Source organism: Lemur catta, chromosome 4 (genome assembly GCF_020740605.2).
Source record: "Lemur catta isolate mLemCat1 chromosome 4, mLemCat1.pri, whole genome shotgun sequence".
NCBI classification, from domain to species: domain Eukaryota; kingdom Metazoa; phylum Chordata; class Mammalia; order Primates; family Lemuridae; genus Lemur; species Lemur catta.
In genome coordinates, this window is record NC_059131.1 from 35,711,447 (window position 1) to 35,723,640 (window position 12,194).

General features: G+C 33.5%; 1 protein-coding gene across 1 annotated transcript in view; it reads right to left on the reverse strand.

Annotated features, from left to right (window-relative positions):
* Positions 1–12,194, reverse strand: part of FBXO11 (F-box protein 11) — an 81,450-nt gene that overhangs the window by 22,049 nt on the left and 47,207 nt on the right. Inside the window, exons 2-11 of the mRNA XM_045549558.1 lie at positions 5,376–5,503; positions 5,173–5,254; positions 4,606–4,750; positions 3,154–3,283; positions 2,271–2,354; positions 2,062–2,194; positions 629–735; positions 432–543; positions 237–343; positions 19–156 (exon numbers count right to left, since the gene is read on the reverse strand). Coding sequence (XP_045405514.1) covers positions 19–156; positions 237–343; positions 432–543; positions 629–735; positions 2,062–2,194; positions 2,271–2,354; positions 3,154–3,283; positions 4,606–4,750; positions 5,173–5,254; positions 5,376–5,503 — 1,166 coding nt within the window. The remainder of the gene's footprint in view (positions 1–18; positions 157–236; positions 344–431; positions 544–628; positions 736–2,061; positions 2,195–2,270; positions 2,355–3,153; positions 3,284–4,605; positions 4,751–5,172; positions 5,255–5,375; positions 5,504–12,194) is intronic.

The window sequence follows — 12,194 nt, forward strand, 5'->3', positions numbered from 1 at the left end:
AAAAATAAATGTTCTCACCATGCCATGATCAAATGTGAACACACCAACGTCACGTCCATGATGAATATGATTCCGTCTAATAATTGGGTTTCCATGATTTTTAACCCAAATCCCAGCTAAAGCATTATTGGAAATTTCATTATCCTCATATATTCCCTACAAAAATTCATCAGAAACAACATTAGTAGACTTTTAAAAAATTTTTTAAAAAGGAAAAACCCCAAATTCAAAAATACCTGTGCATGATCTGTTATATACAGTCCAACATTTTCACAGTCGCTGATGTTACAGTGCTTGATAGTAGGACATGCTCCTTGACCACTAACACATACTGCAGAACCAACTGTAAGAAAAATTATTCATTTATTAAAAACCTACTGGCAACAACACTGTGACTCAATTTCACTGTAAAAGATAAAGGAAACACTAACCCGTACATGTACTTCGGATGATACAGTGATCAATAATAGGGCTACAATTTACTGTAATCTCTAAGCAGTGGTGTGCATTGTGGTGTTGAGCAGATTTATCATCAGGGTTAAACTGCAAAGCAGAAATTTTGTTTCAAATAAACAGCCACCACCTTTATGATTTCAATATGTATATTTTAAATCTTAAAATTTCTTACCCTTATTGTCATATATCCAACATAAGCATCTTCAGAGCCCTCCATAAAAACAAAGGTTGAATCTCTAGTGTTTTCAATTATAACTTTGTCTGCTACTTTTCCAGGTGCTGTAGAAAAGATATTTTAAGGCATATTACCTTTATTCCATTTCAACAGATGGGTACTTCCATGGAGGGGAAACTTTTTAAAAATACTAGTACTGAGTAGTAGGACTACTATGCACTTTATCAATTAACTATGTTTCATTAGCTTTACTACAAGCATTCATATTTAACGGGGGATATTATTTGATTACCATTATACTCAAATCCATGAATAAGAATAATTCTAGTTATATTCAACTACAATTATCATTATCGTCAAATGCAACAGCATATTAAAAAATAGTTTCTTGTGAAAACAAAAGCAACACCAGCAGTAGCGCTGGAAAAAGCAGCTCAGGGAGAGAAGAGATCTTTTTATTTAAATTTATTTCCAACAGTGGCCTCAATTTGGAATGTAATAAAATCACCAGACAAAAATTTTCTACACTCTCTCCCCTTCTTCTTTATGATGGAGATAGGGGAGGGAAGCAAAAGCAGCAGTAAATGCAAATTTCATTAGCAAATAATAATCATTAGCTATCTTAAAATGGTCTACATACTGTTCAAAAAACAAGATAGCAACAAATCTTCAAATGACTCATCAGTGTTTAACAGATATTTCATTACATTTATTCTTAGAAACTTGATCATAAAACAGCACAAAAAGTATTTAAAAAGTTACATTTCAGTTCCTTTAAAAACATAGCAATAAAAACATTAGCATCCTTATTTTCAAATAAAAAACGTTTTTCTTTCTTTCTTTTTTTTTTTTGGAGACAGAGTCTCACTCTGTTGCCCAGGGTAGAGTGCCCGTCAGCCTAGCTCACAGCAACCTCAAACTCCTAGGCTCAAGCAATCCTCCAGCCTCAGCTTCCCAAGTAGCTGGGACTACAAGCATGTACCACCATGCCCGGCTAATTTTTTCTATATAGATTTTTAGTTGTCCATATAATTTCTTTCTATTTTTTTTTTTTTTTAGTAGAGACGGGGTCTCACTCTTGCTCAGGCTGGTCTCAAACTCCTGAGCTCAAACGATCCACCTGCCTTGGCCTCCCAGAGTGCTAGGATTACAGGCATGAGCCACTGCACCTGGCCACATTTTTCTTTCTTAAATGAATAACTAAAGGCAACTGGAAAAAGTACTGACATCAAGAAATATACACATCTATAAATTCTGAACACGTTTTCATATCTTTCACATAAAATGTGTGTGATATCTTCATTCCTATCCTACTAGTATTATCAAAGTTCAACTGGATTTTAAGTCACTAGCATTTTAAAATCCCATCATATAAATCAAATAATATGAATAAAATGTTAAAATTCTAATGACAATGCATTTCCAAATACCTGCACCAATCATGGTGATTGGAGATTCAATATATATCCATTCATCAGTATATATTCCAGAATGAACAAAGATAAGTCCATCAAAATGGGCTTCTTGTACCCCACCAAGGGCATCTTCAATAGTATCATAATACTAGAAGAAAATAAAAATGTCAGTATAGAACTGAAAGATTACCATTTTAAGTCAGAAAAATACAAACCAAACATACCAACATATTTTCTCTTCCTTTGTATCTTGCAGGGTTACTGTAGAAATGTTCAGCAAATCCTGGCTTTACATGTGCACCTTTATACTAAAATGTCAAAAACAAAACAAAACCAAACATTGGCTAATGTAAACATTATATTCTAAATTAATGTACCACTACATGAATAACTTTTTTTAAATATCAAAAACAATTCTAAATTATTTCAAATAATTTTCTGTCACAGAGTATAATGTAAAATCCAGAATGAGTTACAACTCAGTAATATCAAGAAAGAACAGTGTTTCTCAATCTCAGCACTACTGGTATTTTTAGCCAGATAATTCTTTGTTGTGGGGGCCGTCCTGTGCATTGTAGCCTCTACCCAGCTAGACACCAGGCAGCACCCTTTCCTCCCATTGTGATAATCAAAAAATGTCTCCAGAAATTGCCCAATATCCCTTGGAGAGCAAAATCATCCCCAGCTGAGAACCACTCATAAAGGACCACATGAAAATTATGCTAAATGTGGCATACAAGTTCAAATAGACCCACTGAAATGATAACTGCTCTCACAGTACTGATGTTTATTGCCACTAAATTATTTATAGATATATCAGTAATGAAAAGAATTGTTAAATATTCTATTGGTTGATAAGTGTTCACTGATTCACCTTTAAAACCTATTCTTGAGCTTAAATAAATTTATTAATTTATTATTATTTTTTTTGTTACGACACAGAGTCTTGCTATGTTGCCCTGGCTGCACCTGAACTCCTAGGGCTCAAGTGATCTTCCCGCCTTAGCCTCCTGAGTAGCTGGGACTATAGCCATGCACCACTGTGCCCAGCTAAATTTATTTTTTAAAAAGAAACTTTTATTTACAGATGTATAATATAATTCATACCAACTGCTGGAAACTCTCTTTCCAAGGATTTGGATGTTCATATTCTTCTGGATTAATCTGGTAGAATTTACCAGGTTCAGGATGCATCATAGGGCGAGTATATTCAAATACTTCCATGTATAATCGTTTCCTGAAGGAGAAGAATTAAGAACTTCCTAATAAAATATTCTTTAGACTAATAAAATCTTAAACTACTCAGATAATTATTTAAGGCCTCAAAAACCTGGATAAGAATAGACAAAGCTGAATATCAAAATGCAGGATTTTAAATGCGGAAACAGTTTTTGGCTGAAACAATGTAACTACATATAAAAATTAGTTCACCCAAAAGAATGGAAAGTGTCAATTTCTTAAAAAATTGTTTACTTGGGAGGAAAAAAAAGCTACCCCTACCGTAAAAGTTTCATACAATTATTATTTAAAAAGATAATTTTTTAAAAAATACTTTCTGAATTCTTTCTGTATCTTCAGTCCATTAATATCCTATCAAGAACCATCAAATCTTAAAACTGGAGTAGAGTAACCATTATCATTTCTTGTACAATGCATACTGTTGTTTTCTTCTTCTACTCTTCATTCTCATTTCTCCTTTCTAACATAGGTATAATTTTTCTCTTAAATATAAGGTGTGCCTTATTTTCTGCATCATAAAAATAATAGATATAACTGTTATAAAACAGAAAAGTATACAGAAAAGAGATAACCTATAGTTTCAATATATGCACTATTAAGTTTACATTTCCTTCTAGTCATTTTATTTATGGATCGTTTCTTTTATTATAGCTGTGATTTTATAGCATATCAAATTTTGTATTCTGTTCTTTTCACTTTTTACATAGCATTTTTTCATGTTATCAAAAACACTTAGTAAAAATCACTGTTAGCAGCTATATCACAATACTTCAAGTAAACATTACATGGTTTACTTAGTTCATTCCCTTATTGCTGGACATTTAGATTACTTCTAATTTTTCTTCACTATTAACTATGCTATTATGAAAAATTTTTACATAAGGCAAAAAACCTTTCAGAAGCAGAACTACTGGGTCAAAAGGCACACATGTTTTAAGATTCATGAATTCCACACTGTTTTCCAAAAGTGATGTACAAAATCTATACTCTCACTAACCTATTAGATTAAATGCATTAGCTATTTTAAATCATGCTAAGTTCTGTTTCTAAAAAGTAATTAAATGAAAAACACCATAATCACTCAGTTGTTATTAACTGACCAAGAGCAGAGAAAATACTTCATTTACTGATTAATAAATACCGTCTGGACTGACAGCCCACATTTGTGATAAACAAGTAACTTGGAACTTATAAGCATTTTAATTTGTTCTGACTATTTAACTATAACCAGCAACTCACACTTCAACTTCCCTACCATGTTTAGCATTTTGGGCAGTAAATAATATATCCTAAGATAATAAAGAATAGGTTTTCACTTACCACAAAATTGGATCATTAGCAAGTTCACTGAAGCGTTTACACACACAAGCTGCTCTACAAAGATCCTGTTCCAGCAAATAAGAGAAGATTTTTAAAACCACTTCATCTGGCAGTTTCTCCTGAAGATACTGTTCAGCAGGTGCTGCTATGAAGAGATTAACAAACAAAGTATAAACTATTTTTCATGCTAGCAATGACTTTCTCATTATTTAAAGAACACAGTTTTCCTTTTATCTAATGAATAGCTCTTATTTTTTGACGACTGTAATTTCATCAAGTATTTGGCTTTCACAGATGATACACATTTCTCTCCATTTATCCTGACTTAAGTATTCTTTGTTTTAGGTATGTGCCATCTCAGAAACTGGTTAAAATAAATATATAAAAAGTATTTTTATACAACAATAAAAGTCAAAGAGGGAGAAGTCAGGGTGCTAATGTATGTTCTATAATAATCACTTTCTCAATCTCAAATGTAATACTCAAATGCATTTAATTTTTATTTTTCATACCGAACAAAATTTTTAAAATATCTTACTCTATCCCTTATTTCCCTATAGGAAATACCTGATAGATCTTGTGATTTTCCAGACACTCTTGCACGTTTTGCACGATGACCAAAGTTTTCTGTAGTTGAAGTTGAGGCACCCTTCAAAAACAAAAAAACCCCGAAAACTAATAAAGCAATTATATTTACCACACACAATCATTACTTTGTTTCCTAAAAATTCTTTCATTATAAAAAGAAAAGCAATGACATTTAAACTTACCTCCATACTGCTCTTTGTAGGACACGCTGTTCTTTTCGGCAAAAGAGTTTTTCTACGAAGTTGGTATGGACTATTTTGTGCACCAGGACCTGATTCTTCTGCAACCATATCTGCAGGTACATCATCATCTGTTATAAACAAAAGCAGTAAGAAAAATGACACCTATTTTTAAAAAGTTCTATGGATACAGAAAACTTTTTTAAAACTTCAAATTCAGGAGAGAGATGCAACTTTTATGTAAAATTCCAACCAACTGGATAACCATGTAAAAGAACTGTTAGATTTCCACACATACTGTTGTATAAGTACCGCAGGCTAACCATCTGTGCCACTGGAATGTTAGATTTCTATAAAACTTGAAACACATTTACAAAAAAAAAGTGAGGAGGATGTCCACTTGCTAAAAAAAGTGGGAAGGGGACTGATACCACACAGACCCCAAATTGAGCGAGGAGGGTAGCCAAGCAAGGGGTGTCACAGTCAAAGGGGTGAGGAAGGTGTCTACAGAGAGGGACAGCTCAGTATAGGGTAACAGATACCAAGTAGGGTAAAAAGGGTATCCAACAGTGGTCTGGCATATGGCATTGGACTTCAAGAGGAGTAAGAAATAAGTTTGCATGGGGGAAGGGAAATGGCCTGGAATAGGGTATCAGAGCCAACGTAGGCAAAGGAGGGCATCACACAAGAGAGGGGATGGCAGAGATTGAAGATTACATACAACAGCAGGACTGATCAAATAAGTAAACAGGATAATGGAAGCCAGCTATGTCACTGTCAGAGAAGAGAATAATAAATGTAGAAAGAAAAAAGCTAGAATAAACCCTTTAATGTCAGGCTGAAGTTGGAGGTATCAGTGTAAATTCATGGTTTCCAAACATAGATAGATATAGAAATAAACGTTTAGATATGTGTGGATGTATGTGCATATATTCCCCAGCTCTATCCACTGACAGAGCCTGGAAGCAGTGATGTTCCAAAAGCAATGAGCGTGACTACCAACTGGATCTTGGATTCTGAATAACATTTTCTGTAAAGGAATGAAGAGTCCATGGAGAAATGGCTGATTCAAGGGCTGAGGCAGGAAAGTATAAGAGGAGTCTGGAATATCTTGTGGCACAAAGAAATAAGTACTCAAAGATTGATGAGGACAGTCAAAAGGACACAGAAGTCAGCCTGAAAAGGCTCCCACTTGCCAAAATTATGTTAGAAAATAAAAATTAATAATTATAGCAAAGGGATTATATAACCTACAGAATAGAACAGCAACCTATAAATCCGTACTGATATAAATAAATAAGTGAATCAGAAGAATGACGACAACTCTGGGAGGCCGAGGCGGGCGGATCGTTTGAGCTCAAGAGTTCGAGACCAGCCTGAGCAAGAGCGAGACCCCATCTCTACCAAGAATAGAAAAAAATTAGCCAGACAACTAAAAATCTATATAGAAAAAATTAGCCGGGCATGGTGGCACATGCCTGTAGTCCCAGCTACTCGGGAGGCTGAGGCAGAAGGATCGCTTGAGCCCAGGAGTTTGAGGTTGCTGTGAGCTAGGCTGATGCCATGGCACTCTAGCCCGGGCAACAAAATGAGACTCTGTCTCAAAAAAAAAGTATGATGATGAACAGGATATTTACAGTGTATCTCCATAAAATATTTAAGTAGAAAGAGAAAAATAACTTCCTAAGTAGAGATGCCAATCAGACAATGCCATAATCAAGTGCTCAAAGTGAACATCATCATTAATAGGACAAATTGAAATCATATGCCACCTTATAAGCACACAATAAGATCACAGCATGTCTATGATATTACTGACAAAGATGCATAACCTGAATCTAATTATAAAGAAACATCAAACAAACTCAAATTTGTTCTGATTTGTTCTATAAAATCAATGGTCCATAATCATCAAAACCGTCAAAATCCAGAAAATCTAAGGAACTGTTCCAGACTGAAGGACATTGTTTGGAATTGAAGGAGACTGAAGAGATGTGATAACTGAATCAAACGTGTGATTCTGAACCAGATTATTTTACAAAAAGGATGCTATTACAAGATTACAAAAAGGATGCTATTAGAACAATTAACGAAACTTGAGTGGAGTCTAAAGATTATAACACGGTAATGTATCAGTGTTAATTATCTGACTTTAATAGTTGTAGTGACCAGGTGCAGTGGCTCACAGCTGTAATCCCAGCACTTTAGGAGGCCAAGGCTGGAGGATTCCTTGAGGCCAGGATTTTGAGACTAGCCTGGGCAACATAGCGAGGCCCCCATCTCTATAAAAAAACAAGAAATTTTTAAAAATAGTTGTATGGTTACTCAAGAGAATATTCTTGTTTATAGGATATATATACCAAAGTATTAGGAGGTGACAGGGTAATAGGTTGGCAACTTAAATCTTGAAGGGTTCAAGGGGATTTCTTTGTATTGTACTCCTCTTTTCTAAGTTTAGATTTTAAAAAACTCACAAATTTGAGTAATATATAAAGTTTAAGTTTAGATTTTAAAAATCTCATAAATTTGAGTAATTTATAAAAAAATTTAAATTCTTCTAGGAAAATGAGCACCACAAATGCAGTCAAAAGAAGAAACACAATTAGGAAAAACATCTGCAAAACATATCACAAAAGGGTAACTTCCTTATTATAACTGAGTGCCTATAAATCAATATGGAAAAGATCAACAATTCAATAGAAAATTGGGCCAAGGACATGAATAGTTCAGAATTAAGGAAACAAATGAAATACAAATAAAAACTACAATAAGTTATTTTTTATCTAGCAGATTATCTATCATAGGTCAAAAAGTTCAGTAACATACTAGTATTATCAAAGGATAATATGAGGGAAAAAGACAGTTCTTAATTGCTTTATGGAGGGCAATTTGGCAAGAGCTATTACTTAGCCACTCCGTTTCTAGAGTTGATCTTGCAACTATTTTCACATGTGTGGGGAAAGTAGTATGCATCAAGGTATTCACTGCAGCATTGTTTATGATACTGCAGCAGGATAATGGTAAAAATGTTCATCAATAAGAAATTGTTAAATAAGTTATGGTACAGCTATACAATAAACTATTCTATGGCTATTACAAAATGTAAAGCAGTTCTATATAGATTCATGTGTAACTATAGACCAACTATGATGTCTTTGAGAAGACATGCAGGGAGCTGGGAATTGAGTATACCTTTCCCTCCCTGTATTACCGAAGAGCCCACCACTGATTTGTGACCAAGGTGGCTCTGTGTACTGGGGTTTTCCAGGAGGCTCAAAAGCTAAAGCAGCAAAAAAGGGCCTTTATCTACAGAAGCAGCAGCTCAAAAACAAGATAACCAGAGGAACCCAGAGAAGCCTTCCAAAGCCTGACCAGAGGCACTCAAAGAAAACCAATGAATTCTATTAAAATTAAACAGAAAAAAAAAAAATCTCAAATTCCCATTTGTAAACACTGTCCTGTTCTAAAGCACTCAAATCTCTCAGTTCTAAAAATACTATACTGAACTCTGTGCTGAGGTAAAGAATTTGTGCTAAATTTCTATGTAGTTCTCATAATAAATTACCAGTGACTGTTCTGAGAATCAGATGCAGTGCCAGAAGGTACTTACACAGGGATCATTCTGGAAAGATTACTTGGCTAGGATTGTGATAAGCAGCAAAGGAGAAAGCTTAGGGGAAAAAAAAAATCTCCATTTGTATTCTCTTCATCTTTTGAACTCCTATAGTTTTTTTTGTTGTTGGTTTTTTTTCCACTTAAACTTGTGCAGTTAGATATAGTTCTGAAAATGTACTATATATTCCTTACTATACCTTAGCTGCCTTATGTTGTGGTTACTTTTTTGTTACATGCCGTATTTCCCTAACAAAAATTATAAACTCTGAGGGCAAGGGTTCTCTTTTATATTCTTCAGTGTTTACTTTGGTGCCAAATAAGTACTCAATAAACGTTGATTCCCATCTATGGAAAACACTTCAATTTTACTCAATTCAAGGACTTTTTCCCAGAAACCATCACTAGTGGTGGGCTATGATGACCTTATGTCTTACTTTACCGAAAAAAATAAAAAGTCAGACAAGAACTGATACAATTTTCTACCTACAAATCCACAAACATATTTACACGTACTTCCATTATTCTTTGTTCCCTTCTGAAATTATGGGGAAGTATTCCCCAAGACAGACTTAGCACACATGAAGCAAACAAAAAATATTTGTTACATAAATAAATAAAAATGAATAAGCCAGTGATCTACAGTAGATACCAAACTGACTCCAACTCAATAACCACGAAATTATGAAGGATTAGTTACATATGGTTTTGTGTCAAGTCTTAAAACAAGACTTCAATCAAAATAATTTGCTAAAAAAATTTTTAACTTTATAGTTTTCACTTTTGCATCTAATCACAGAATGCCAATATTTAGACGTCAAGCCGTAATTTAAAATTACTAAAAAATAACTCAATACCAAAAATGTTCAATTTTATCATTCACAAAAAACTTAAATTTGTAGTTAAAAAATGTTTTAGACCAGAGAAGTCCAATAGAAATAAAATGTGATCCACATATGTAATTTTTAATTTTCTAGTAGTTACATTAAAAATAAAACAGTAAAATTAATTTTAGTATGTATTTTATTTATCCCATTGTATCCAAAATATTATTTCAACATGTAATCAATATAAAATTATTACTGAGATATTTTACACTTTTTTCATACTAAATCTTTGACATCAGTATGTATTTTAAACACAGCACGCCTTAATTCAGACTAGCCATATTTCAGTGCTCAACAGCCACATGGCTACACTAATTGGACAGTGCAGACATATTCAATTATGCATCACCAAACAATGGAGATATGTTTTGAGAAATGTGTTTTTAGGCAATTTCCTCATGTGAACATCACACAGTATACTTATAATACAAACCTACATGGTATAGCAGCTTACTACACACCTAGGCTATAATGGCATAGCCTACTGCTCCTAGGCTACAAACATACAGCATGTTACTGTACTGAATATTGTAGGCAATTATAACACAATAGTAAGTTATTTGCATATCTAAACATAGAAAAGGTATAGTAAAAATATGGTATTATAAATCTTATGGGACCACTGCTGTACATGCAATCTGTTGTTGACCAAAATGTTGTTATGTGGCACATGACTATGTGTATAAAAACACACACATACACATACATATCATTCATTAAACTTTTATCAGTTCCCTTAAAGGATAAAAAGTTATAATAATATGCAATTAAAAAGGATGTTACATACAAACACATAATATCAAAATTTATTTTGTAATTTCTAGATTTTACTATAAGTCCTATACTATAAATATACCAGAATCTTCACTGTTAATGGGAACCACAGGGATAAGCAAAGCCTTCCGGAGAATAAACATGCTTCTCTAACTAAAAGATACTCTTTTGAGAATAAATAGCACTGAAAATTTATATTAGGATTCAAATAAGAATCCCAAGTGTCTTGAGTCTATCCATTCTGAGGCTAGCAGAATACCTTGATTTTTATATAACTTTATAACTACCTTAAAGATTTGCAAAAAACAATACTATTGATTGGCTGGAGTTTAAAGTCTATACATTTTAAATTATAAACTAAGCTAAAGCTGGAGAGTAGTTTGTGGAATTTAATTTACAGACGTTTTTTCCCCACAAATACTATACATATTCCAAGTTATTTACCCATAGCCACAGATCAGATTGGAAACTTGGGCAAATCTGTGCTACTAACTAACAACTTTGTGTTTAGAAACAGCTCCCAGTCTCACCGTGTAAAGAACCACACTTGACAACTGTTTCTAACACAGAGGGGAACTACCACAGCTTTTCTCTGACTACTAAAAATTCATAAAGTAAAATCAAGACAAAATTTATTTTAAATACTTAGTTTGCTTAAAATTTAAATATTTTATAGTAGGGAATCCAAAAGTAAAGTCATTATAAGAAACTGCTTTTTAAAAGTTTGACTTGTGCTGTAAGCAGATGTTTCTGATTGTATTTTATATTTAGTTACAAATCTAAAAAAAATTTACTCAGGATACTATATAATACATTCATTAATGTATTCAGTTATTACACAGATACATACACACTATTCTGTTGAATTTTTACCACTACATAAACTATCGGAATTACTTACAACTCAAAGAAAAAAACATACATATATACTCTGACTACTTAAGGACACTCTTCAGAAGCCAAATCTTGTCATGTACTGTACTAGGTACCGGTGAAACAGATCAACCTAACAGGATACTGCATTTGCCCTTCAAGAGCCTAAGACAGAGACAACTCAACAGGCAGTAACAACACAGTGTCACATACTGTAATACGGATAAGCAGAAAAGTACTATGAGAATACACAGGAACATCTAATCCAATTTTAGATTATGTTATGGTATTAGTAAAGGGTTTCTTGAAGAAAGTCCAAGTTGAGAATTGAATGACAACTGGAAATTAGTCAAGCAAAAGGACCAGTGTACGTGAAGACCTGAAGGTGTTCACCTCCAGCACAGGTTTCAAGAAACTGACAGCTGCTCCATTTGGCTATGCCATGTAGCAGAGGCCAAATGATGAAGACTGCTATAAACACTTAAAAGACTTTAGACTTTATCTTAAAAACAAAGATAGTCACTGAAGGGTTTTAAAAAGAACAATAATGCATTCTGATTTGTGTTTTAGGAAGATCATCCAAACAATATAAAACAACTGGAAATGGAGAGCACTGGTGTTGGGAGACCAGTTAGGAAGCTATGGCAGTAATACAATTGAGAGACGAAGATAGCTT